The sequence below is a fragment of the Emys orbicularis genome, chromosome 20 (genome assembly GCF_028017835.1).
Source record: "Emys orbicularis isolate rEmyOrb1 chromosome 20, rEmyOrb1.hap1, whole genome shotgun sequence".
In the NCBI taxonomy this organism is placed as follows: domain Eukaryota; kingdom Metazoa; phylum Chordata; order Testudines; family Emydidae; genus Emys; species Emys orbicularis.
The window spans coordinates 15,529,880-15,556,983 of record NC_088702.1 but is presented as its reverse complement, the minus strand read 5'-3'; the positions used below and the strand labels follow the sequence as shown (position 1 = coordinate 15,556,983).

Sequence of the window (27,104 nt, the reverse complement as noted above, 5' to 3'; positions counted from 1 at the left end):
CCTGGATCCGGGGGACTGGTACGCAGCCCTCAATTTGAAAGATGCGTACTTCCATATATTTATTATCCCGGCCCACAGACGATTCATGGTCAGTGGCCAGTGCTAGCAGTTCAGGGTGCTCCCGTTCGGGCTCTCGGCGGCCCCCCGGGTATTCACCACGTGTATGGCAGTCGTGGCAGTGTCAGGCGCAAGTATTCCCGTACCTAGACGACAGGCTCATCAAGGCAGAGTCCCAAGCACAGGCCGCAGAGCATGTGTCCTTGCCCCAGGCCACATTCCACAGGCTGGGCCTCATATTGAATGTGCCCAAATCCACACTGGCCCCAACTCAGAGAATAGAATTCATAGGGGCTCTCTTGGACTCCATGCAGGCGAGGGCGTTCCTGCCGGAGCTGCGCTTCCAAGCACTCACGGACATCATCGAAAACCTTCGCCGGTTTCCCACAACCACGGCCAGAAATTGCATGAAACTATTGGGGCATATGGCAGCCTGCAGATACATGGTCCAGCCCTCCAGGCGTGGTTGGCGCGGGTGCACAGGCTGGGCATGGACCCGCAGGACACGATAGTTGTGCTCCCCCCTCGCATCCTCGAATCTCTCCACTCGTGGCTGCAACCACACGTTGTTTGTGCGGGAGTACCCTTTGCCAAACCCCATCCTACGCTATCCCTAGTCACGGACGCCTCAGCGCTCAGTTGGGGAGTGCACCTGAGCAATATCAGAGCCCAAGGCCTATGGTCCCACACAGAATTATCGCTGCATATCAATGTAAGGGAGCTGAAGGCGGTTTGTCTGGCATGCCAAGCGTTCTAGCCCACCTGCAGGGCGCATGTGTGTGGGTGCTGACGGACAACACTGCAGCGATGTTTCTATAGAAACAAACAGGGTGGTGCTTGCTCCTCTCCCCTGTGCCAGGAAGCCCTCGAGCTGTGGGATTTTTGCATCGCCCACTTGATACACCTAGAGGCGTCGCACCTTCCAGGAGCACAAAACAAGCTAGCTGACCGCCTCAGCCGCTGGTTTCACGATCACGAATGGTCCCTCAGGCTGCACATCGCACACTCGATTTTCCAGAGGGGGGGCTCGCCCCACATAGACCTGTTCGCGCCGCAGAGCAACAGGAAGTGCCAGCGGTTCTGCTAGGAATAACGTAGCTGAAGTCGACGTACTTAGATCTACTCACCGTGGTGTCTTCACTGTGGTGAGTCGACTGCTGCCGCTCCGCCGTCGACTCCGCATGTGCCTCTCACGCCGGTGGAGTACAGGAGTTGACGGGAGAGCGCTCGGGGGTCGATTTATCGCGTCTGTGCCCTTGGCCTCTCCTGGCTGGAGGGAGCTCAGTGTAGGACTGCTCTTGGATTTCACCCAGAAACTCCAGTTGGGGAACATGCTGCTGCCCAGAACTACGTTCAGAGCAGTGCACCAGCTTCCTTTTGGGGCACAGGTACAATTCAGAGTATTGGTGAGAATCTTTAAACCTCTAAATTGTCAGGGACCCAGCTCCCGGAAAGATTCCCCGTCCTAGCCCGTCCTAGCCGTGTGTGGTCGCTTTTGTTTTCTGGCCTAGAACCAGCACGGAGTTTTCCCAGTGGAGGTCCCCATCCCATTTGAAACTTGCTGTTCGTCGGAGCCAGAACCTCAGGGCTCTCAGAGTGTAATATAAAATTGTCTGCGTGTTTGGTGGTGGTCCTGGCAAGACTAGGGCATTGTGGCTTCCAGCCCCAATGGCAATCACGCTGTATTTATAGATCTAAAATTGCACTCATGTCAAGGGCAATAGGTGCTATAAAAGTTCTGAAACAGCGCTAGAAACTGTGATGGCATAAGCAAAAATGACTGGTCCGATGGCAAAGTGCAAAGCTGTCTGGGGAAGAGGAACCAGCCTGTGCACACTTCAGTCAGTTTTGGCTCTTTCTCGGTGGATCAGAGATAAGCTGAGTGGTTTTGTGTGGGGAGGAGGAGTGCTGCTGAGACTGGGGATGCGATTTGGGGGGCAATTGTTTAAAGAGGAAGCGGGGAAGAAATCTGTATCTTTAGATTGTAAGGTTTCAGAGTAGCAGCCGTGTTAGTCTGTATCCGCAAAAAGAACAGGAGTACTTGTGGCACCTTAGAGACTAACAAATTTATTAGAGCATAAGCTATCGTGGGCTACAGCCCACTTCTTCGTAGCTCACGAAAGCTTATGCTCTAATAAATTTGTTAGTCTCTAAGGTGCCACAAGTACTCCTGTTCTTTTTAGATTGCAAGCGCTTTGGGGCAGGGACTAGTCTGTACGCGTGCAGTGTGTAGCCTAGTTGTCCTAGTGATCCTTGTTCAGCGTCGTAAGGCCTTACCGAATACAAACATTTGACTTTGTCTTAACAAAAACCAACCAGAAAGCAAAGCTTGAAGCAGTCTGACTAAAACCCCTTTCCTGTAATGGGGTGCAGACCCTTGGCAACTACTGTAAGGCTAAGAGTTCTCCAAGAAAATGAGGTAGAAAAGAATGTTCTTAAGGTGTTGATCCTTCATAGGAGAGATGAATCTCTGTGGGGTTGAGCTTGGCAGCTGTTCTGCTGTCTCTGGGATCACTTGGGTTCTGTGGTTTCTAAACAAACCTCTCTCCTAATCGTTTTTTTCTCCTTCCCATAGGGTCCTTGATATCAGCCCAGGTGATGGACACACAAACCATTCAAGTGCCTGAGAATGACCGTAAGTGCAGAGTGCTAAATTATATATTCAAAGGCCGGAAGGGTCACCATGATCTAGTCAGACCTCCTTGATAACACACGGCATAGGTCTTCCCTGAATTCATTCCTGTTTGAACTAGAGCAGATCTTCTGAAAAAACGATTGATTTAAAAATTGCCAGTGCTGGAGAAGTTGTTGATTGCTGCCTGTGCAGTCAAGGTGTAGTTCCACCCACTGGCCTTTCCCAGCTGGGGAATGATCTCTGGCTGAGGGTTGGTCTACACTGAAAACTTACATTGGCATAGCAACAGCTCTCAGGGGTATGAAAAATCCACCCCCCGGAGAGACAGCTATGCCAACCTAAGCCCCGGTGTAGAGCACTAGGTGAATGAAGAATTATTCCGTTGAGCTAGCGACTGCCTCTCGGGGAGGTGGGTTAACTACAGTGACACGAGAATCCCTCCCTCGCTGTAGTGTCTGTGCTCAAGCGCTCACCCTGACAAACTGCTACTGTGGCCCTGCTTCCTTCCAGCAGAAGTCAGTGTAGTGATCTTTAGGAGCACTGATGGCTCGGAGCTCACAAACTGCAAAGACTGGGTTGGTTCCTGCCAGCTGGTTTGGTTCAGTTGTTTTCAGCTTTGTGAAACGGTCCCTTGTAAAGCACAAGCGGTGTGTGTCTGTCTCTCTCTCTCATATATATATATTTTATTTATTTTACTGGTTTAGATGTGATTCTCTTTGCACGTATTGAATGTGATCTAGTCATGACCGCTTGTTCCTAAGATGATGGAAGGTCAGCTCTTCTTCGACTTGGTGTCCGTGTGGATTCCACTGCAGTTGCACGTGCGTCTCGTGGGCATGAGTTCGGTTTCTTTTGAATAGCTGAGCTTGTTGGAGCCACTTATCTTCTCCCCCCCTCCTTCTCACCCCCTTCGTGCTCCTGTTTAAGGGCGTAAAAGGCAGAGCAGACGCAATCCTCCCTCACTTCCCTTTGATGCCCATGGCAGCAAGACGGGACCGAGCGAGCGCCTGGCCCACTGTTTCCCCTAACTGAACACGTTATTTTTTTAAATCAGATTTGTGAAAAAATCTTCATCTTCACACTCCTTTCATGTGGACATTTAAAAAAAAAAAAAAGTGAGGACCCCCTCATACCTCATGCAAGCTGCCACGTCTCAAGGTGGACTTCAAAATCTGCCTATCCTGTGATGGACTCATGCCTGTCAAGGATGGACACAGTCAAGGCAGCTTCTGCCTATGGGAGAGCCACCTCCCGGATCAGTGCTTTGTGGGCAAGTCCATTTCATCCAGGACCCGCAAATCCAGGGACGCTCTGCTCAGGCGGCGTATGCTGGAGCAGTCCACGTGGGTCACTTCAGACACAGAAGTGACGGCCATTACCAGTGTCAGGCTAGTTAAGCCGGTATCGGCCAGCGCTCTCTTGAGCATAGGTCATGCTCCAGGATTGAGCGCTGGACAGAAGGCGAAGAGAATATCGGCAGAGCTGGCACAAGTGACTTTGATGCCAACCACTTCAATATTGGCAAAGGCCTCTGTACCGAAAGCCGCGGTACTGAGGCTCTTGGCACGGATGGCCCTGGTGTCCGCATCGGTCACTCTGGCGCAGGCTTCCCAGGCAGTAAAGCTGGCATCCGTGCCTGTACATAAAGATGAGACGCACTCGTGGGACTGGACAGAGCCCATATGTAACACCAAACGTGAAGGAAGGTCCCAGAAGGAGGAAACAAAACATCGGTTCAAAGGACCAAGCATCTGAATTGTCTACATAGGCTGTGAATGGCACAGGGAATGAGGGACCCAGCACCAGTCTTGGCACAGGTGTCTGCCCTGGAGTAATCTGGATCACCTCCAGACATCTTCCCTGTGCTGAAGAGACTAATGGAACCAGCCCCAATGGCACATCGCCTGACGGCATTGCTGTTCGAAGAGATACTCCTCCTCACCTAACCCATGTACTCCGCCTTGCTCAAATTGAGTAGAGATCCCCCTCTTCCTTTGGAGTGAGAGCCTGTGACCGGAGTCCCGGGGGGGGAGCCAACTGAGGTCACTCAATTAGGGTGAACTGCAGAGAATGGGACAGACAACCCCCAAAGCTGGTGGATATTCCAATACCTAGATTTACCAAACCAGCACAAAACAGGTTCTATAACACCTCACTGGTTACCCAGAAGCCAACAACTCCGTTTCCTTAAAGCAACCCAGCCTTAGGCCTCCACCCAGAGGCGCAAGTCAGATATGATGAGGATTACTGAACATCTTATTCATCATATAAATAAGTTCTACCAATCGCAAAGGATTGGACACATTACCTCCCAGGTTAATGAATATTTCAGATCTTACCCAAATACACGCTTACAGCCAGTTCTTATTAACCAAACAAACCTCTATTAAAAAAGAAAAGAGAGAGAGTGTATTGGTTAAAAGATCAGTATCCAAACAGTCATGAGTACAGTTCTTGAGATTCAGATTCATAGCAGAGATGGTGAGCTTTGTAGTTGCAAAGAGTTCTTTCAGAATTTGTGCATAGGTTCTAGTCCAATGTTTATATTCAGGGTGGTCCAGTCAGGACTGGGGTCTGTCTTGGGCTTAAGCTTCCCCTGCATGAAGCATCAAGCAGATCTGAGATTAAAAAAGGATTGGGACCCAAGGCATTTTTACAGTTCGGGGCCCTTAGGTGAACAATAGGCAATCACGGATACTTTGAAGTGGAGCTATTTCCTAAGCATTACAGGTAATTAGCTACATGGATTTACATAAGGCAGTTTATCCATTAGGCAGTCTATCACAAACTTTAAAGTGACATATAGACAGTGACATTATTTCACCCAAGACTCATCTAAATGTTAATATCCCCTTTTGATCTCTGAATCAATAGCTATAGCAGGGGTTGGCAACCTTTCAGAAGTGGTGTGCTGAGTCTTCATTTATTCACTCTAATTTAAGGTTTCGCGTGCCAGTCATACATTTTAACATTTTTAGAAGGTCTTTTTCTATAAGTCTATAATACATAACTAAACCATTGTTATATATAAAGTAAATAAAGTTTTTAAAATGTTTAAGAAGCTTCATTTAAAATTTAAATTAAAATGCAGAGCCCCCCAGACCAGTGGCCAAGAGCCGAACAGCGTGAGTGCCACTGAAAATCAGCTTGCGTGCCGCCTTTGGCACGCAAGCCATAGGTTGCCTACCCCTCAGCTATAGTGACAGACAGGAACTGACTTGTTTAATGTTAGCCATGTAAACAGATATAAGTAAACATAAAATTAGTATCACCTTTAATTTCTAACAACATAGGCTAGAACTTTGAAATGCAAATCTATCTACCATGGAATGGCCCTAATTACCATTTGCATACTCTTCTAACTCTCTAAAGGTTGGCTTTGGATTATATAGCCTGCAAGCTGCTTAACCCTTTCTGGCCATGTGTCATACTTTGTATAAGATTTGCTGCAGTTCTAGAACAGTGGTAGCAACAATGGTTTACATGGTCATATTTTAATCAGATAATGTCACAGACCCAAAAGAGGTGGCTGGGGAGCCTAGTACCCATACGACGTCACCTTAGCCTTACTGGGGACCATCAGCTCTTGTGTCTGGGAGCAAGATTCCCTCTCCCATGTTTCCAGAAAGGAGGCGATCCCGTTCCCCAGTGGCATCGTTAACCAGGCCACCCACACCAGAACCACACATGGGCCCGCAAGAGCAGGAAGCAAGGGAGGGATCGCAACGACCCCCATCTCCACTCAAGGACAAGGCAGTGACACCAGCCCCGGCCCCAGCGATTGATTTGAATTTAAAACTTTTCAAGACCTCCTTTTCTGCATGCAGAGACCTTGGATACTGGGACTACATTTATACAAGAGAAGTCTTTATTTTGAGCACCATGATGCTGGCCAGAATCACCCTTCCTATTAACAAGGGGCTCCTGGAACTGGCTAAAGGACTGTGGCAAATGCCGGGCACTTTTCCTCCCACTTTGAAAAGGGTGGCGAACAGATACCAGTGCCCCCAAAGGGTTTTGAACGCACTTATGTCCATTCAAATGCAGAGTTCCTGGCTCCTTCAGCACAGGAGAAATCACAGTCCACGAAAGGCATGCCTAATGACAAAGACCCCAAAAGTTGGATCTCCATGGACATACGGCATACTCATCAGCCTCCCTCCAGCTGGCAAATACCAGGCTCTGTTCACCAAATACATCTATCTCAATTAGGAGAGGGTCACTCCCTTCCTATCCAAGATCCCTCAAGATAACAAGGAAGAGTTCAAAGAACTAATCAAGGAAGGCCAGATGGTCGTGAGAGCATTCCTACAGGCGGCCAAGAACGCATCTGGTATGGCCACGGTCGTCACTGAGACAGCCTCGTGGGTACAGGCCACAATAGATGGCCTGCCCTTTAATGGGATGGAGCTCTTCAGGCAGAAAACAAACGAAGTATTCCAGTCCCTCAAGGAAAGCTCTGTGATTCTTAGGGATTTACACACCTAAAGGAACCCTTACAAGTAGCAGCCCAAGCAGAGGCAGAGGACACCATCCTACTAGTGGGATTGACAGCCAGAGTTACCCACAAAGAGAATCTCAGATACTCCTGGGGACACCCATCACCTCTGTGCACCAGACTCCCTCTGAGGCAGCAGATTTGACAGGAGCATTGGGAGTTGCATTGGAGTCAGTGTGGAGCCTGCGTCCACCTTCAGGAACTGCCTTTCCACTGGGCCTGGGCAGCCATCCGAGCCAATAAATGGACATTAGAAATTGTCCATGGCTCCCCTATCCATTTCCACGCATTACCCCCTGCCCTATCCTTCTTCAGGGATCCTTGTAATGAGAACCTATTACAAACAGAAGTGTACTAGTTGCTTCATCTCTTCTATGGCATGTAGGTACCTATGGAGTACTGGGGAAGAGGATTATACTCCTGTTCTTTCTTCTTCTGAAGAAGAAAGGAGTTTTCGTCCTATCCAAGCTTCATCCTAGACATGAGAAGATTGGACATATACAACACTGTATCCTATTCAGGATGGTGACATTTGCCTCCATCATCCCATCTCTTGAGGCTCAAGGCTGGTTGGTGGCTCTCTGCTGACATGACATGTACTTCCACGTCGCTATCCATCCAGCTCACAAGAAGCACCTAGGGCTCACAGTGGGGGCCCCATCATTATCAGTGCAACGTTCTGCCCTTTAGACTCTCCGTGGCACGAGTCTTCACAAAGTGCCTCGCGGTAGCAACAGCTCATTCACCTCTACCCTCAGCTCGACGGCTGGATGATGGGGGCAGATCCCAGGAGGAAATGGCGGAAAGCCTGGACTACACACTATCCCTATTCTCTCAGCTGGGCCTCCTGATGAGCTAGGGGAAAAAATCTCTTATCTCACCACAGGCAATAGAGTTCCCAGGAGCCTTGACTGACTCTGGATCAGTCAGAGTGAGCCTTCCTGGAGACAGGGGTAGTCTTTAGTACTTGGGATAGAATCAAACCAGACTGTGACAATGCGGATGTGTCTGGAGCTGTGGGGACATATGTTAACGTACACATACATGACATCGCTTGCCAGGTTTCACCTGCGGCTGCTCTAGCTCAGGCTCAAGTTGGTCTTTTTCCCCAGTAAAACACCTGATAAACAAGAAGGTTGTGCAACCTTCCTACCTGCTCTCCCGAACTCCACCATGCACATCCTGACTGACCAGACCTGCGACACACTACATCATCAAGCAAAGAGGTGCACACGTGTCTCCCCTATGGGGATGCCTTCAAGCTCTGGACACGGTGCCGCCGACACAGGATAACCCCAATGGCTCTCCATCTCCCAGGAGTAGGCAACAACCTGGTGGGCTTGCTGAGCAGAAAATCCATAGCTAGTCGGGAGTAGTCCCTGCAGAGATCCATGATTGCGCCAAGATTCCACCATTGGGGAACTCCTGTGATAGACCTGTTTGTCACCCAGGAAAACACCAAGAGTCAGCATTTCTGTTCTAAAGTGGGCAGGAGCCTGGCAATATTTCCCAACACTGTTCTTCTGCAATCGAGTCCAGGTATCCTGTTTGCCTTTCCTCTGATTCCCCTGGTCTCGGCATGATTTCCAAAATCAAGAGACAAAGCCACAATCATTCGTGTAGCTCCCAACTGGCCCAGGCAGTTTTGGCCAATGGACCTTTTGCCAGTGTCCATTCAGCCACCAGTCCTGTCCAGACCTGATCTCCCAGCATCCTGGCCAGATACTCTGTCCAGACGTGAAGTCCCTGCACCTGACTGCCCGGATGTTGGCTGGGTGAATGACACAGATGGACTGTCTTAGACAAGTCTAGGAGATCCTGATACAGAACACTGGCTTTTGTCAAGAATTATGCATTGGACTTAGCTGCCAGGGCAGATGTAAAGTTTGGGAGAGCAGTATTACAATCCCTATTTGACTGATGCAGTTGGCTCTCTTCGTTCCCACTATCCAGAGGGGACACTGATGGCCAGTCACCTACAGTGGAATCGACACCGACAGATACTTTTAGAAAACAGTCTGGTTCCTTACTCTGCAGTAACTGTGGTTCTTCGAGATGTTGCAGTCAGGGCGGATCCCACGAGCCACCTTCCATTGCCAGTTTCGGAGTCATCAGCTAATTCATAGATTCTAGGACTGGAAGGGACCGCGAGAGGGCTTTGAGTTGTGAGGAAGCTGAAGGTCATGCGTGGCCCTTGTTAAATGATGTCGAAGGCTGAAATGTCGTTGCCTTGGTAACGTTCTTCAGGCTGCTCAGTGCTTCAGTCCTTGGAGCTTCAGTGTTACCAGTACTAACAGCAGATAATGCTCATTCAGCGGACCTCGATGTTTTTCATAAAGAATGACCACTGGCATGGTAAGGTGACAAAGGCACTCGGCCAGGTTTATTGCCCTCAGGGCACAGTCCTAGTGCCCTAGCTCTGTGGTTACAGGTACACTAACACATGAGTGCCTGGTCAGCAGCAGCAGTCTCTGCTATCCCCCAGGCCACACAAAGTGTTAAGGCGAGGTACCCCGACATTTGTAGGCTGAGATAAATAACTTACGTACCACCTTATGTTCCATGACCTCTGTTTTTTACCTCCCCTTGTTCCTGATGTCTTGGAGAAAATATCCCTATTCATAATTCTGTCACACCCCAATCTAGTACAAGATCAGATGGTTTATCTGTACTAGCTGGAATATATTTACATAAATATCTAGTGCCTAGTACACTAGCAACAACTTTGACAAGTTCACGTACTGAATAGTGAACTTACAAGCATCTGCTTTAATACACGGCCTGACTTTGGTTCACAGCCTCTGGGTCAGGACACAGATCTTGCACCAGGCCCAGTGCTCCAGGCTCTCTCTGTCTACTACAGCCCTGAACAGATACTGCTATTCAAAATATCTGAACTCGTGCACATGAGACACATGTGCACCTTCTGTGGGATCCACACTGACTAAATCTCGAAGAATCACAGCTACTGTAGGGTAAGAAACTGTTCCCTCCAGTAGTAAATACACTTGGAGTCTTTCTGCACTCAAAGCAATACTATAGTAGTTTTGGTGAGTATTGAATCTTTGAAATTCAAGTACTTCTTGTTCCAGAGATTCCAGTGTCCATGTCTCAGATGAAATGTAGTTGAAAGTTTGGGGCTTAATAGCTGTTGTATCAGAGCATAAAGATGAGGTTCAGGGTGGAGATAATGACTGAGCCCTAACAAGATGACTGAATTAGTACAGAATCGGGAATGGCCTCTGGCAAGTTGAACTACTAAATCTAGGGTAAAACTTTCAAACAAGTGCCTAAGCGGCCAGATTGTCAAATGTATTTAGGTGCTTATTGATAGGTGCCTAGTGGGTGTTCAAAAGCACCTAGGTGGGCTAGAAATATAACTCCCATTGCTTTCACTTTTACAAATCCCAATAGGTGCCTCCCTGCATCTTTAGGTACCTAAATACCTTTGAAAATCTGGCCCCAAGTGACTTGAAAATTTTACCCCTGGGTTTTTTTTTTTTTTTTTTTTTTTTAAATGTCAGTTGCCCGTGATAACTCCATCTCTAGTCTCCCAGGCATTCAAGAAGGAGCGAAATGTAGCTCCACTCTCCTTCGGGCTGTCACTATGATGTCAGTTTTCTAATTTATTGTTAATTTTGGATTGACACTTACAGGAACACTGATTTGTAATCTAGTAAATCTCAATGAGTTCCCAGTAGATTCAGATACAATTCTTGTCCCTGCTAGTTTCTGCAGCTTCACAATTAATTTCCTATTTTAAGCTTTCATAAGTGAATTTCTGCCCCTTTGCTGATTGAAAGACCCACATAAACTGACCAGACAAGGCAGCATTGAAACGGACTATACCCAAAGTGCTGCCAAATGCACAAAGTGAACGAAAAAGCTCGTTAATGTTTTTGTTCCAGTGATTTTAGTATTGCATGTCAGCACTAGGCTGCATTTTCAGACCCATGTGACTTTAAGATGGTAGCCCTCAAGAAATGGTAGATTTCTACGGCCAGAAGGGACCATTAGATCATCTAGTCTGACCTCCTGCATCACACAGACCAGATAATTTCACCCACTTACCCTTATATTGAGCCCAATCACTTGTTTGGCATCTCTTCCAGCAAGGCAGCCAGGCCGGATTTGAAGGCATCAAGAGTTGAGGAATCCATCGCTTCCCTGGATGGTTCCAATGGTTAATCACTCTTTTAAAAACAATACAATATTGTGAACAGGTCTGGCTTTTTCCAGCCATTGGTGGTTCTTCTGCCTTTCTGTACCCAAGAGCCCTTTAGTGTATTTTTTCCCCTCCGAGAACGTACTTGTATGCCATAATCATGTTAGCTGGCAATCTTCTTTTCAATGAACTAAACAGCTCTCTAAGCCTCTCACTGTTAGGCATTTTTTCCAGCCCTTGGGATTCAGGAAGGATGATCCCTTCACACTACGTTGTAATTGGTCCTGGGTATACATGAAAATCTGGCTCCCAGTCCATTTTAAAACAAATATGTTCGTGGCTTAGCTCTGCCAAGTGTTTACAAATAGGATCTTATTACATGACATTACCTTTGGGGTGCAGTGCAAATGCTGTCTTATTGCTGTTTCTTTCCAGCAATTGATATACCCTGTACTGCGTACGTATCGCAAAGCGGAACACCCAGGGTCGAGTGGCAGTTTGAAAAGGGCCGTTCAATAGTGCTGTTCTACTATGATTCGAAATTCACAGGTACGTGAGTCCATTGTACGGAATGTCTGAGGGCCCCTTTACGGTCTCTGGGCCAGGTGTTGGATAAGCACAGGTTATACCAGCTGGTTGCAGCATCTGAGGCAGGGTGGATTGCTTTAAATCAGAGTGCTTTAAATGATTGATTTTTATCTTGTTTTGCATTTGTGGTGGCTTTAGCATGGGTTGATGGGTTCACTTGCACCCACAGATAGCATGAAACCAAGGGTGCAAAAACAGAAATACCCGATGTGAATGGGAGGCCCCAGTGGGCAGAGGGGAAGGGGGGGAAATATTTTTGAGTGAGCCTGCCCTGCACCCTTCCTGCAACATCAGCTTCTGCATCCCCCGTTCCGGGTGTTGCGACCTGGTGCATGGGGTAGTGGTACCACTCAGGTTTTGCCTTGTCTAATGGAGGGGCCAAACCTGAGTGGTTCTACTACCCCATGCACCAGGTCACAATGCCTGGAGCAGGAAGCCGGGCCCTGCCTTGCAAGACATGAGCCATCGCTGTAGGTAGGGTTGCCAGGTTCACCAGCTTGCACTCCTCATGAGGGAGGCTGGACAAAACTTTACAAACCACATCTCCGCTGGCCTGGCACACACACTGCTCCTGGCACGTTGGGTGGAAGGTCTCCCCAGCCTTATAATAAAATCCCAGGTAGACACATCCACATTGGGACATAGGGATGCACTCATCACCACTGAGCACAAAGCCCTCATCACACACGCAGCCGTCCCAGCACTGGGCCGAGCACTGAACTGGGGCATAGAGGCTGCTACAGGTCGACTGGCAGCCCCGGGCGTAGACCTCACGGTGGCTGTTTTGGGCACAGGAGAGACCTGTCATTGAAACAACAAGACGGTAGCATCCCATAAAAGAAAACTAGCTGGATTCTGAACTATGTAACAACGTAAGGGCTGGAGAAGGGAGCCTGATGACAGCCCTGGAGAATGGAGTCTGTTGGGTGCAGTATGGGAAGCTGCCAGGCAAGCTTCCTTCATACTGTGCCTTGCCAGTACGTTGTTGCAGGACCCCTTGTCAGAGGAAAGTTCAGTCTCCATGGCCCCTTCAGCTCTTGGCCTCTTCTGACACTGGCAACTCCAGATATTAGCATGAGCTCTGTGACAGGCTCATTTGTACAATAAGGACCTGCATGAGACCCACACACTCATGAAATACAGGCCCCATATCCCTGGACAACCCACACTGAGTCAACTTCTACCCCTAGGCAGGGCCTGGATTGGAATTTGCACCCTCCAGGGGACAGGCCCTGAATTCCAATTCCCTGCTCCTGAGCCAGTCAGTTCCCCTGTCTTGGGATCAGATCAGAATTGGTGCCCCCTAGAGGGGAAAAGCCCCATATCCTCTCCCATGCCCACCCTGACCTGGCCAGTCCCCCTACCCTGGGGCTGGATCAAAGCCTGCACCCCCTAGGGGAGAAACATCTCGTATCCCCTTCCCTGAACACCAACCAACTTGGCTTTCCCTTGAGCAAAGACCCTGTTTTCTTTCCCTCGTACATTAACTTTCATCCCAGAAGGCGGTCCCAAGCTGCTTCCACTTACTGCAGAAGGAGTTGGTCCTCCAGGCATATATAGTGACCCCGGTGGCCTGGCAGGCTGCAGTATAGCTGGTGATAAGCTGGCATATCACGGCTTGTTGGCCTTTGAAGAAGCAATAGTCGTACACGCAGTCTTGGAAGTAGCCCTGCAGAACCCCGCCCCTCTAAAGAACTTTACAGGTAGAGCTGATTGAAAACAAACCCCAAATGGTGAATTTTGAATTCATTTTCATTCTGTTCGTTTTTTATTTTCCTTTTAAAAAAACATTTTTAAACTATGTTTCAGTTTCCCATTTGCAGGTTAAGTAGTTTTTGAAAATGAAATTTTATTGATTCCAAAACCAAAAAATTTTCAATTTGGGAAATTTTTTTAGTCATAAAAAAATCCCACCGTTTTTTCTTCAGGGTGACTGATTACAATTGCCAATACAAACCTATCCATCTATTACATCCATTTAATCTCTCCATCCATTTTAGCCACGTATCCTCCACTTAATCTATTTAATCACCCAATCCATCTAATTGATCTACCCATCTATTAAATCTGTTTAATCTCCCTATCCATCTAATCCATCCTCCTAACAATATATTGAGTCTCTCCCTTTCTCTAATCTAATCTAATCTGGCTCCCTCCCCTGCCGGAGCTGCTCCCTAACGGCTCCAACCAACGCAGCCGCTCCGTCCCCTCCCCCTCCCAGAGGAGCCATTAGTGCTCACAGTAAGATGACATTTTTCTGGCTGTGGTAGATAGTAAGTGTGATAATTGGTAAACACAGTACTTACATTGCATTTACATTCATCTCCCAAAAGACCTCTTCCCAAGAATTCACACATACACATTGCCCATTATACAGTACCTTGGTCTCATTATCCAATTTATCCCACATACACGATCCCAGCGATATATCTTTGGTACAGGGCTCTGGGGCAATAGGTAAGGACAAACATACCCACTTTTGAGGAGTCCATTCGGTTCAACCTCTGGTGTCCAATAGCTTCCCTCCCTCCCCAGCCCACTGGCTCGAGATCCGGGGTAGCAAGAAAGATCCCATGTGCAATATGGGGAGTGGACTAACTTTCCATATCCTTGCTTCCAGAGACTGTTGGGGTGCAATTTTACCAACAATTTCTCTAATTAAAAGGTCTGGCCTTACCATGCTAGAAACATACTGCATCCATTCATATTGATAAGTATCAATGATCTTTTTCTTTGCTTTAGAAGTGTATTAAAACCTTAGTGTTTCCCGCTATTACCCAAAACATTTCGTGATCCAAGGTGGACAAAGCAAGTATCTGCATTTCAGTACATCCCATGGCTATAGCAGTATGGTTTTCAATTTCCATCTGTTTCCTATACAGCAGCCAGGTGATGGCATTGAGCCACATATTCCATCTAGCTTTCAAATTACCCAGACTTATTTGGACTAGATCCACATTAGCATGTATTTGTTTCTGTATCAGGCTGTCCTGTAGCTGGGACAGAGAGCTTAATTTATTCTTAATTACCTCCAGGTTCAGTATTCATAATTCCTACTCCAAAACCAATCCCTCCTAATATTGTGTCTGCTACCTGAGGATGTTTCCCTGTTAACAGACTGGCATTCCTTGACCTCCACCCTTCTGCAACATTGGCTTCTGAAAATATAGTTAAACTACTGCATTAAAAGCATTTTTCAATACATAACAATGCTAGCAACAAGACAAACAACACAACACAAAACACAAGTTTTGTTACGACAGTAGATCCATGGTATTCTGGGTTGCTCTTCAGTTGGTACCAGCTTTTTGTGATTTTCTGAAAGACAAAAACACCATGTTTCTACCCCTTTTGGGGTGGCAGATTATTGCTTAAAATATCCCTTTCTTTTACAAATAGCCTTGCTGATTTCAGGCAAAACAGAGGAATTACCCCCATATTTTCCTGTGTTTTTGTTCTATAGGCAGGCCAGGTTTCAATGTCTTTTACCTTTTAAGGGTTTAGGGGAAATTATCCCACTGTTCAGTCATTAAATTCAGGAGGTGGTGTACCTCAGTTTCCCTTCTTATCCAGAAGACCAAGTTGATAATGGTTTTTCTGCTGTGCTAAGCTTTACATTTATTCACAGGTAATAGTTGAGAAGCATCATTACCCTATGACCTTAAAGGGGTACTTATTAACATTACATTTATCCCAATGTTTAATATTAACATCAAATCTATTAAAAGTATCTTGTTATACCATGAATTATATCCTTGGGCTTTTGGTGAATTAAAAGGTAGGGGTGTCATGTATAGAAGCAGAACACTTTTGTATTTGTCTTCAGATTCCAGCACTGCATACTGCATTTTTCTATTTAGGGTTAACCTGTCCCCCTCTTAGTCTTAGCTTTGACTCCTTCCACCTTCCTCTGGAGGGTCATAATTTGAGTCTTTTGGTTTCAGGTAGTTTGTTTGCTGACCAGATATGTCCTTTATCTGTGGCTCCTTTGTGCTGCCAATTATGGGCAGTTCTCTCCTTCCTCTATCAGTTAGGTAATTTGCATATAGTAATTTTTACATGTCTATTTTACCTCTACCTATATATATATATCCTTCAAGGCCAGGAGGTGGACAAACTCCTATATCCTTCAGAGTTTGCCTGGTTGGCAAAATAGAAGTGCCAAGCCTTCTAGAGCTGGCGGTGTGCACGCCAGTTTTCACAATAACCACAACATATGCCAATATTCCCCCTTTCACAATTCTCCACCATAATGTTCTACTTAGAAAACGATGTTAAGCAAATCCAATTTCCCCATAAGAATTAATGTAAATGGGGGGGTTAGGTTCCAGGGAAATTTTTTTCACCAGACAAAAAACTATATTTTATCTATCTATCTATATACACACACACAGAGTATAAGTTTTAAAGAAACAATTTAATACTGTACACAGCAATGATGATTATGAAGCTTGGTTGAGGTGGTGAAGTTAAAGGGTGGAAGAGGGTGGGATATTTCCTGGGGAATACCTTACTGCTAAATGATTAACTAGCATTCGGCTGAGCCCTCAAGGGTTAACACGTTGTTGTTAACGTAGCCCCACACTCTACAAGGCAGCACGAATAGAGGGAGGGGAGACAGCGTGGCAGACAGAGACCGAGACACACACCCTGTGTGAGTGGGAGAGAGAGAGAGATGTGCATAGCCCCTCTTAAGTATGCTGACCCCACTCTAAGTACAAAAATCAGGAAGTTGAGACAGCAGCTGCGGTTAGCAAGCTCTCTCCATCCTGAGCCCGGTCCTGTCCCCACCCTGCTCTATATGCAGAAGGGGTAACCGGGGTGCAAGAGTAGGGGGGAGGGAGACACCCTGACATTAGCTCCCCTCCTTCCCACTCCCCTGCACAGCAAGCAGGAGGCTCCCAGGAGCAGCTCCAAGGCAGAGGGCAGGAGCAGCACATGGCAGTGGCGGGAGGGACAGCTGAACTGCCGGCAGTTGGTAGCCTGCTGGGAAGCTGCTACACAGGGAACTTAAGGGAACGGGGAGCTGATAGGGGGGCTGCCGGTCCACCCTGGTTCCAAGCCCCCACCAGCCAGCTGCAACGAGCTGCTCTTCCTGCAAGCAGTGGACAAAGCAGGTGGCTGCCAAAGGTTATACGGGAGCATTGTACAACTTGAAACGAGCATGTTCCCTAATTGATCAGCAACGTAACAATGAAACAACATTAACTGGGATAACTTGAAGTGAGGAGTTACTATATTGCCATTGGCAATTGACAATGGTCTGAGTCAACATGGCTGATGAGAGCAGGGTGTGGAGGAAGTGAACTTATAGGAGTTAATACCCCCAGCAGGGGGCGGTACCTTGTAATATATCCACTTCTTGAAGCACCCACAGCTCTGCAGCGCCACGCAGCCCTGGCCATCGAAGTCCTCCATCACTAAACCATACACAGCTGCCCACTCCAGAATTTGGGTTTCAACTTGGAACACGTCCCCTTGTCTGCAGCTCTAACCACTAGACCAAATGTCCCTCCAAGAGTCAGAAAGAAAACCCCAGAGTCCTGACTCCCAGCCCTTCTGTGACTAAGCAACTAGATCCTAATCCCTTCCCAGAGCTGGCAGTACAACCCAGGAAACCTGATTGCAAGCCCTCCAGCTCTGATTGGCTAGATCCTGGCTCCCAGCCCTGCCTGCTCTAACCCAGTAGACCCCACGTCCCTCCCTGAACCATGACTAGAACCCAGGAGTTTTGGCTCCCAATTCCCCCGAACAACACTATTGTAAGTGATACCTGCACCTTCTCTTCCGGTGGTGCCTTAATTTAAGAAGCTTTCTCTCACCCCCATCTGCACGTTCCCTCTGATCTTCTCCTGCAGGTGCCAGCTGCCCCAGTAACTCACACTACGAGCTCTGTGGGAGCGGCTGCCCTGCCACCTGCCACAGCCTTTAGGGGCCTGATGGCTGTGACGCCCCCTGTGCCGAAGGTTGTTTCTGTGACGCCGGGTTCCTCCTGAGCAGAGACTGGTGTGTCCCCGTCGTGCAGTATGTCTGTGTGCACCAGGGCAGGTACTACAGGAAGGGAGAGGAGTTCTACCCCAGCGCCTCCTGCCAGGAACGGTGCCGGTGCAAACACAGCGGGGTCGTTGAGTGCCAGGAGGCCTCCTGCGGAGCCAATGTGCAGTGCAGGGTGGAGAATGGAATCCTAGGCTGCCACGCCACATGCTTTGGCAAATGTGTAGCATCTGGTGACCCTCACTATCTGACCTTTGACGGACGGGCCTTTGATTTCCAGGGCACTTGCACTTACAGCTTGGCCAGAGTCTGTAGTAGTGAAGCTGGGCTGGCAAACTTCTCTGTGGTGGTAGAAAATGAGAGCTACAGCTGTGATGGGTTGGATCACAGAAACCCCCTTGGGAACTGCCAAATGATGTGCCAAGACTACTTCTGCCCCTGCCTTCCCTGCCAGCTCAGGACTCCAGCACCCTGTCTTGCTGAGCCAGACACTCCCGTCTGCTCCAATACAGACCCAGGGTCTGAACCACGTGCCACAAAGCTGCAGAGTTAACTGAAAGCAGTTTACAGAGGTGTTCCTGTCTTTAGCACTCAGATGCCCAACTCCCAATGGGGTCTAAACCCCAAATAAATCCATTTTACCCTGTATAAGGCTTATAAAGGGCAAACTCATAAATTGTTCGCCCTCTATAACACTGATAGAGAGATATGCACAGCTGTTTGCCCCCCCCCCCCCCCAGGTATTACTACATACTCTGGGTTAATTAATAAGTAAAAGGTGATTTTATTAAATACAGAAAGTAGGATTTAAGTGGTTCCAAGTAGTAACAGACAGAACAAAGTGAATTGCCAAGCGAAATAAAATAAAACACGCAAATCTAAGCCTAATACAGTAATACAATTGAGTACAGATAAAATCTCACCGTGAGAGATGTTTCAGTAAATTTCTTTCACAGACTGGACACCCTAGTCTGGGCCCTTTCTGAGAAGATGGAATGCCACCTCGGCGTGTCATGACTCCGCTTCATTTTTTGGATGGTTATTTTCTCCGATCAGTCCAAGTTAGCATTTACAGTCTTGAGAAAAGGGATTAAAATGGCCATTCATGTGCTGTAACTTTCTTTCACCTTCCAGTAAGCTGGGGTCTAACCCATTACGTCAGTTTGCAAAGAAGGACCCTTCCTGACAGCTTGCTCTCTATCACCATGAGCATGTTTGGACTCAAGCAGCAAGCAGTACTCTATCATTTTGTTGCCTCAGCTCCTCAAAAGAGGTGAAATAATTAGTTTGTGCGGGAATCGGACATATGTCATACATTAACTAGGACAATTTTAGCTTGATTACTATAGTGCTCTTTATACTGCGACTCCTGCTGCAGTTGTTTGTATCCTTCTTCTGTATCCCCCTCAACAGTTCTGCAAGGCAGCTGACTGAATTCTTACAGGGCCAAGAGACCAAATTAGATGGTTTCACTGCCTTTCAGGGAGCTGACTTTAAATCTATGGGCCATACATATTAACCAATAATCCTATTTTATACCAGTTCATTATATAATAGGTACCCCTACAGGAAGGTTATGCCAATTAGAGAGAGGAACCAAGTTCCAGGTACAGTTTGTGTACACAAATGCTATGGGTATATCTGAACTTAGAAATATGTCTCCCCACTCTGACACTGAAGGCAGAAACACAGTTTGGGCTGGCTCCTAGAGGAGGTGCAGGAACCCAAGCTGCTGTATGTTTAAAGCCAATTTTCTTGTTTAATAATCCAGATATTCTCTTCTGTATTTTATTATATACTTTATTTTTATTTTGATTACTTTTTACACTCAAAAAAACAGCACACGAGCAATGTCTATTGCACCACAAAATTTGAATGCAACAACATTTTGCTGTGGTGGAGTTGTGCGAATGCAATACAAGAGTGGTTTTTTGTAAAGCCTGACAATGCACCTCATTTTTCTGATGCTGAGAGCAGTGCAAGATGCTGCTCTGAACATGGAAGCAGGAATTCCTGAGTTCTAATTCTAGATCTAGCCCTTACTCCCTCTAATGGTGAGTAGAAGCTTTATACAAGTAGAGAGCAGGGAAGGGGTTAATTCAGGTCAGAGGGAGATTGGCAGTGGGGCAGGTGGGGTCCATTAATAAAAAGACTGGGTTTTCATAGACCACCCTCTTTGAGACAGCAGAGAATGAAGCTCTAGAGTGGGCTTTACGCACCCCCCAGGTATTTTCCTATGTGGAAGTCTGTGTAGCCTGACTTTCTCCAGTATGCCTAGAGCACAAAACTGCCCTTCCTGCCAGACAAGCTGGGAACAAGTGGGAGACTGAGGTAGCAACTGTACCCAGCAGAAAGAGGTAAGGTACTCCTACGCAATCCCACTGTGATGCTAGTCCTGTCACTTGACTTCTCTGTCCCTAAGGGCCCACCTTGTAAAATGAGTATAATGTAACTATCCAAGTTAAAAGCATGTGATGTGTGTAAATTCACCTGTATTGGGAATATTCTTTGAGATGGAGAAGCTAAGTATTTTGTTCTTGCGTTAGGAAAAGTAAGAACGTCCTTAAGAAACAAAGAACACTATTAGACTTAATGAGAAGTGCTACAATCTTAGAGGCCACAGGGCTGTGAGAAAACAGTAGTAAAGATCAAAGGGAAACAGTGTCTAAGAAACACTGAATCCTGCAGGAGGAGCACAGGCAGCCTCATTCCTTGCCCCTTCATTTACACTGGTCTGCATCAGGAGTAATTCTCCTCAAAATCTCTACCGGTCCAAGTTGGTCCCCTTTCCGCGGATCATGCATTCCTTCTCTCTGATTCCACTCCGGTAAACCTTTTGGGTCGGGATCTGTTATGTAAACTTGGCTGTACCATCTATTGTTCCCCAGATGGTGTCTACTTATAAATACCCCAGTCCTCTCTGAGCCATTCTGTGGCCTCCCTGCTGTCTGAAACTTCCCTTTCCACTCCAGTTCCCTGTTACCCATTCATCCCGTCCCTTGAACACCTAATTTCGCAGGTCCCATCTTTTCTGTGGCCAACCCACCCATCTGAAGTGGGCCGCTTAAATACTGACCCCGTCTGCATTATTGTTGACTCCTCTAAACCCCTGTCTCAATACCCTTTAAACCCCAAAGCAGAGGCTGGCATTGCTCGGGTCATGACCGCCCTGTGGGAACAAGGCATTATTGTCCCCTACTCCAGCCCCTGTAACACCCCTATCCTCCCAGTTTGATGGTAAATCGTGGCCGTTTGTTCAGGATCTTCGAGCCATTAACCGCATTGTTATACCCGCCTTTCCTGTTGTCCCTAACCCAGCAACAATTCTGGCTTCTATCCTACCAGGTGCAACTCATTTTACTGTTGTTGATTTGTGCTCTGCTTTCTTTTCTGTCCCGGTTCACCCTGACTCCCAGTATCTTTTTGCCTTTTTTTACAAGGGGCAACAGTACACATGGACCATGCTCCCTCAGGGGTATACTGAAAGCCCATCTTACTTTTCCCAAGCATTAACCCGAGACCTTGCTGACCTTGTTTTTCCGTCCAGGTCCACACTAGTCCAATATGTAGATGATCTACTCCTCTGTTCCCCTTCGTTGTCTGCCTCAGAAACTGATTCTTTAGTGCTCCTTACTGCCCTAGCAAAGAAGGGTCACAAGGCTTCTCACTCTAAGCTACAGCTCTGTCAGGCCTCCGTCACATACCTTGGCTTTCTCCTCTCCCAGGGTTCCCGTACACTTTCTCCCGCCCGCGTCCAAGCTATCCTCAGCTTTCCCCGACCCCGCTCCCCACACCAGGGCCGAAAGTTTTGGGGCATGGCTGGATTTTGCAGGCAATGGATTCCCCAATATGCCTCCCTTGCAAAACCTCTCCAGGACCTCACTCGAGTCTCTGTCCCTGACCCCATGCCGTGGCCCCCTGAGGCCAACTCTGCCTTTGTTTCCCTCAAACAGGGTTTGGCTTCTGCCCCCGCCTTAGGACTGCCTGACTATTCTAAGCCCTTCACCCTTTTCTGCCACGAGCAATCTGGGTGTGCACTGGGAGTCCTCACTCAGATGCACGGAGACAAAAACCGCCCAGTGGCTTATTTCTCTGCCACTTTGGACCCTGTTGCCCAAGGCTTACCCCCCTGCCTGCATGCTGTGGCTGCCGCAGTGTACCTTGTCGAAATGTCCAAATCCCTTGTCCTCCGCTCTCCTCTTACCCTCATGGTACCTCACTCTGTGAAACCCTCCTGCTACAACATAACACAGGCCACCTCTCCACCGCCCGCCTTACCAGGTATGAACTTTTACTGCTGTCGGCTTCGTATATCACCATAAAGCATTGTTCTCAGTTAAACCCTGCCACTCTCCTTCCTTTGTCTGATGACGGTGATCCCGATGACTGCCTTGCAACTGTCTCTGCTGTCATCGTCCCGCGCTCTGACCTTTCTGATGTCCCTCTCCCTAACTCTGACCTTGTTTTGTTTACTGATGGTTCCTGTTTTCGAGACAACCAAGGTCGTCTCCTTGCAGGATACACTGTAGTGTCACTCTCTGAAACTCTAGAAGCTGCGCCTTTACTTTCTGTAACCTCAGCGCAAGTTGCTGAATTAGTTGCCCTCACCTGTGCCTGCTTTTTGGCGGAGGGATGCTCCGCCACCATTTACACTGACTCCCGCTACGCTTTTGGGGTTGTACATGACTTTGGCACCCTCTGGCAAGCTCGGGGTTTCCTTACCTCCCCCGGTACCCCTATCAAAAATGGCCCCTACATCGCTGCTCTCCTGTATGCAGTTTTACTTCCGTCTGCCCTAGCTATTGTTAAGTGCCTTGGCCACTCGATGGCGGATACTGATGTTGCTAAGGGTAACGCATTTGCTGACGCCTCTGCTAAACATGCTGCTGCCATAGAACCTTCTCCAGATGCATTCCTAGGTTCCCTTTCTGTTTCTATACCATCGCCGTCCCTCACTAACCTCACCCTGCTCCAAGACTCTGACCCAGAAGCCGAAAAAGATTCCTGGGTTGCCCAGTTGCTCTCTACATCCTGATTCCCTTTGGCATTCGCCTGCTGGCGCCTTTGTGGCCCCCTTTTCACTCTACCCGTCACTGGCCACCCTGCTACACGGTGTTTCACATGTCGGAAAGGAGGGGATGGTCTGTGCTGTAACTAAGGCAGGATGGTGGGCCCCCCATTTCAGCTCTTTTGCAACCCGTCACTGTGCCGCCTGTACCACTTGCCAAAGCCACAATATTGGTAAACCTGTAAAAGTGGCTCAGGGGTTCCGGGGCCTGCCCCAAGTACCATTCTTGCATTGGCAACTTAATTTTGTACAAATGCCTAAGTGTCAACAATATGCATTTATTTTGGTTATGGTATGCTTATTTTCTGGTTGGATCAAAGCCTTTCCTTGTCGAAAGGCTGACTCACTGTCTGTTGCCAAATGTTTATTAAATCATATTATGCCTGCCAAGGGAATTCCTGCCACTCTGTCCAGTGATCGGGGTACACATTTTACTGGACAACTTGTTCAACACCTGGATCGTGTATTACATATCACACACCTGTTGCACTGTCCCTACCACCCACAGAGCGCAGGTGTAGTTGAAAGACGAAATGGTGTCCTTAAGAATAAGCTTGCTAAAATTTGTGACTCTACAGGGTTAAGTTGGCCAGCGGCTTTACCTCTGGCCCTTATGGAAATGCAATCCACTCCATCCCAAAGGCATAAATTGAGTCCCTTTGAAATTGTGATGGGACGCCCTATGCGAGCTATGGCTACCATTACTCCCGTCCCAGACTTGAACTCGACTCACAGTACGCTCCTTCAATATTGCAAGGGATTAATGCAAGCCGTAAGTCACTTCCATTCACAGGGTTGAGCTGCCTGGCCAACGGAACCCACCTCTGACGCTTGCCACGACCTCGAGCCAGGTGATTGGATCTACGAACGGCACTATCATCGAAAACACGCCTTGGAGCCCTGGTAGAAGGGTCCTCATCAGGTACTGCTTACTACCCAGACGGCTGTTAAACTATCTGGCATCGCAGCGTGGATACATGCTTCGCAGTGTAAGAAGGCACCATCCCCAGCAAACCAATCATCACCTCAGAACCACGCAGAGTCAATTTTGACTAAAGAAGAAGACGTAGAGGAACAGCCTGCAATACCTTACAATCTACACTCTCGTAAGGGTTGCCAGAAGCAGACGACGGCCTAAAGCAAGGCGCAAGAAGAAGCAGTAGCGAGCCTAGCGCCTGCTCCCTGGTGGATGTAAAACCGTGACTGCGGTTCCCTCAGTTGAGGTTGTCAGAACTAGCAGGGCCTTGCCTCCAACATGCGCCTCTGGTGGCGCCTGTTCCTTGGCTGCTGGTGTCTTAAGGTCCGGGAAGTCCACAATGACAATTCTTTTATCCAGCAGCAAGTGTGGATAGCTCAGACCCTTAATATTTCTAATTGCCGGGTCTGCAGCCACATCCCAGCCCACTCTCAAGCTGGTGTTCCTGTCCTGGCAATCCCACTCAATTCCCCAGATCTCACTGGAGGACCTCGTCCGTTTAACAAAACATGGAACAGCAATGACACTTGGGAAGCAGTGGGAATAAATGTATCTAAATGGATAAGTGTGGTGGAGGGAAAAGGTCATTGGTGTTGGGTATGTAATGGGACAGGGTTGGATCTGGGAAAAAGCCGTTGCCTTCGGCATATTGTGGCCAATGGTGTATGGGATTATTCGAACAAAACTAAAGAGTGGCGGGCCAGGTATGGGCATATGAATTTTTTCTCGTCCTGGTATCAAACAGAAAAATCAATCTCATGTTCCCCCTATAGTAACCTTAGTGAAAACAATACCATCTTTCAATGCCATGCAAATAACACCACTCCTCGTAAGGAGAATTACCCTGTGCCCTTTGGAGGATATTACTCCTTCTTTGCAGGCACCTATGTGACAAATGGGTGCAACCGACCCTTCCCGGCCTTAATAGGCCATCATTGGGTTTGTGGGACCAATACTGCGTTACCAGCTAACTGGTCAGGTATCTGTTATCCCGCCCGACTCTTCCCAGAATTCCGAGTGCTAGGGTCCTTCCCACGAGAACCTAATGATTTTTGTATGTTTTCAGTTAATCTCCTGTTGTATCCAGAATTGTGTAAGGTATGCCACCCAGGTGACTGCCCCAAAACAGAGTGCGAATATGATGATTTTGAATATCGCTGATGAACAAAGAGATAAAGAACGGTTAATATGTGGAACCCAGTAATTGTTGGTCATAGCGTAGCTTGACCAAAAGGAGGGATTGTGAAAGTAGAATGAATTATATTGTAAAAATAGAATGGATTGAAGAAATGCTGTATGTACCTTTAAGCAGAAATAAGGAATGTTGAAATACAGGTGTCAGGAAAAGGAACATTAAGGCATAAACAATGAGTCCGCTTAAGCTAATGGTGGAACATTAGCCGGAGATCTGTTAAAGTTAGTAAGGAAATTGAATATGTATATGTAGCCTCCGGTAAACTTGTCAGTTCTGCTTTCTTTGTCCTCTTGTTCAGTTCTCGCCCTTTTTATCTGTATAAAATAAGGTAGTGTGGGTCTTGCATGGTGCTCACATTATCTGAATGTATTAGCAGAGCGCTGTGCTAATAAACAGAGTGGTCTAACAAATTGTGAGTCTTGAATCTAACTTTGACAGGAGTTAGAGGTGGGATCCACAAAGGTACTTAGGTGCCTAAGTCCCATTTTTAGGCCCTACTGAGATCCACAAAACTCCCCTTTGACTGCTGCTTACCCCTGTACGTTCCTAAACTAATTCAGTGGCGAATCATGTGCAGAGGGAGTACCCTAGGTGCCTACATTTCTGCCTGTGTGCATGTGCTGTGCTGCCTCACCGCAGGCGCTCAGACGCCATCTCCTGTCTATGCTCCAGGCTGATCCACAAACCAGGGAAGACAGGCATTTGTCCACCTAAATTGCATGTTGGGCCTGATCAGGTAGGCATGCCCAGAGGCTGCTTACTGGATTGGGCCCATTAGGTGAGTTAACACAACAGTTGCAGGTGGTGGAGGGAACCTTCCTTTATAATCTTTAGCTTAGTGGTTATGGGATGTGGGAGACCCCCAGTTCAAGTCCCTCCTCTGCCTGATGAGGAGAAGGAATTTTAACAGGGATCTACATCGCTCAGGTGAGTGCTCTAATCACTAAGCTATAGTGTCATTTAACTTTGTCTAGCCCAATTAATATAGAATCATTTAATTTAAGTTGAAAAACTTTAATAGAAGAGACTGAGGGAGCCCCATGTCAGGATATTCCATACCATAGTGATTAGGGTTCTCACCTCAGATGTGGCAGATCCCTGTTCAAATCCCTGCTTCCTCTCAGGAGGATGTGTGTGTGTGGGGGGACTTGAATGGGGGGGATTGTCTTCCACATCTTGGGTGAGTACTCTAACCACTAGGCTAAAGGTTATAAGAGAGCTGCTCTCTTTCTCCACCCCACCCCACCCCAGCTGTTTTGTGTAAACTCATCTAAAAGTCCTGATCCAGTTGGTGGCATCTGAGCACACCTGTCAAATCAGGCCCATTCACCGCTTAGGTGACCTAATGCCTTTCTTACCTCAGTTCATGGATCTCTAGCAGAGATAGGTGCTGAACTCTGAGAGAAGCGTGGGACTTAGGATACGCCCCTGTTGTCTGCATCTCCCGCTGGATGGCTTAGGTGGCTCCTAGCATGCTGGCTTTGTGGATTGCATTCAAAGGTGCCTATCGCTTTGCCTAGGGGCCTAAAAGTTAGGTGTTGTGACACTGATCATCCTATGCCTAAGGCCCTTTTGTATATATTAGCCTATGTACCTAAATACCTTTGAGGATCTGGGCCAAACACATTTCGATGTTGATGAGAGAGATCTGGTTGACTTGATATTTTATGGACCTAGTGCTGCAACCCTTACTCAGATCTGAATTGTACTTACGCTTGTGGGCCTGTGCGATGGGGTTTCCACCCCACACAAGGCCTGGAGATGAAGATTAGGCCAATTAGGCCTTAACATTTCCTGGCTTTCCTCCATGTGTAGCCTATAGGTAAATTGGCATAACTTACCCCTTCAGGCCTTGTTTGGGGATGAACACCGCATCACAGCCTGCTTGCATGAATCTGCACCACTCAGGAGTAAAAGATGCAAAACCC

The 27,104-nt window shown here is 47.6% G+C and overlaps 1 protein-coding gene across 1 annotated transcript in view; it reads left to right on the top strand.

The window, feature by feature from the left end:
- Positions 1 to 27,104, top strand: part of LOC135892785 (junctional adhesion molecule A-like) — an 89,451-nt gene that overhangs the window by 25,030 nt on the left and 37,317 nt on the right. Inside the window, exons 2-3 of the mRNA XM_065420584.1 lie at positions 2,633 to 2,692; positions 11,791 to 11,904. Coding sequence (XP_065276656.1) covers positions 2,656 to 2,692; positions 11,791 to 11,904 — 151 coding nt within the window. The 5' untranslated portion in view covers positions 2,633 to 2,655. The remainder of the gene's footprint in view (positions 1 to 2,632; positions 2,693 to 11,790; positions 11,905 to 27,104) is intronic.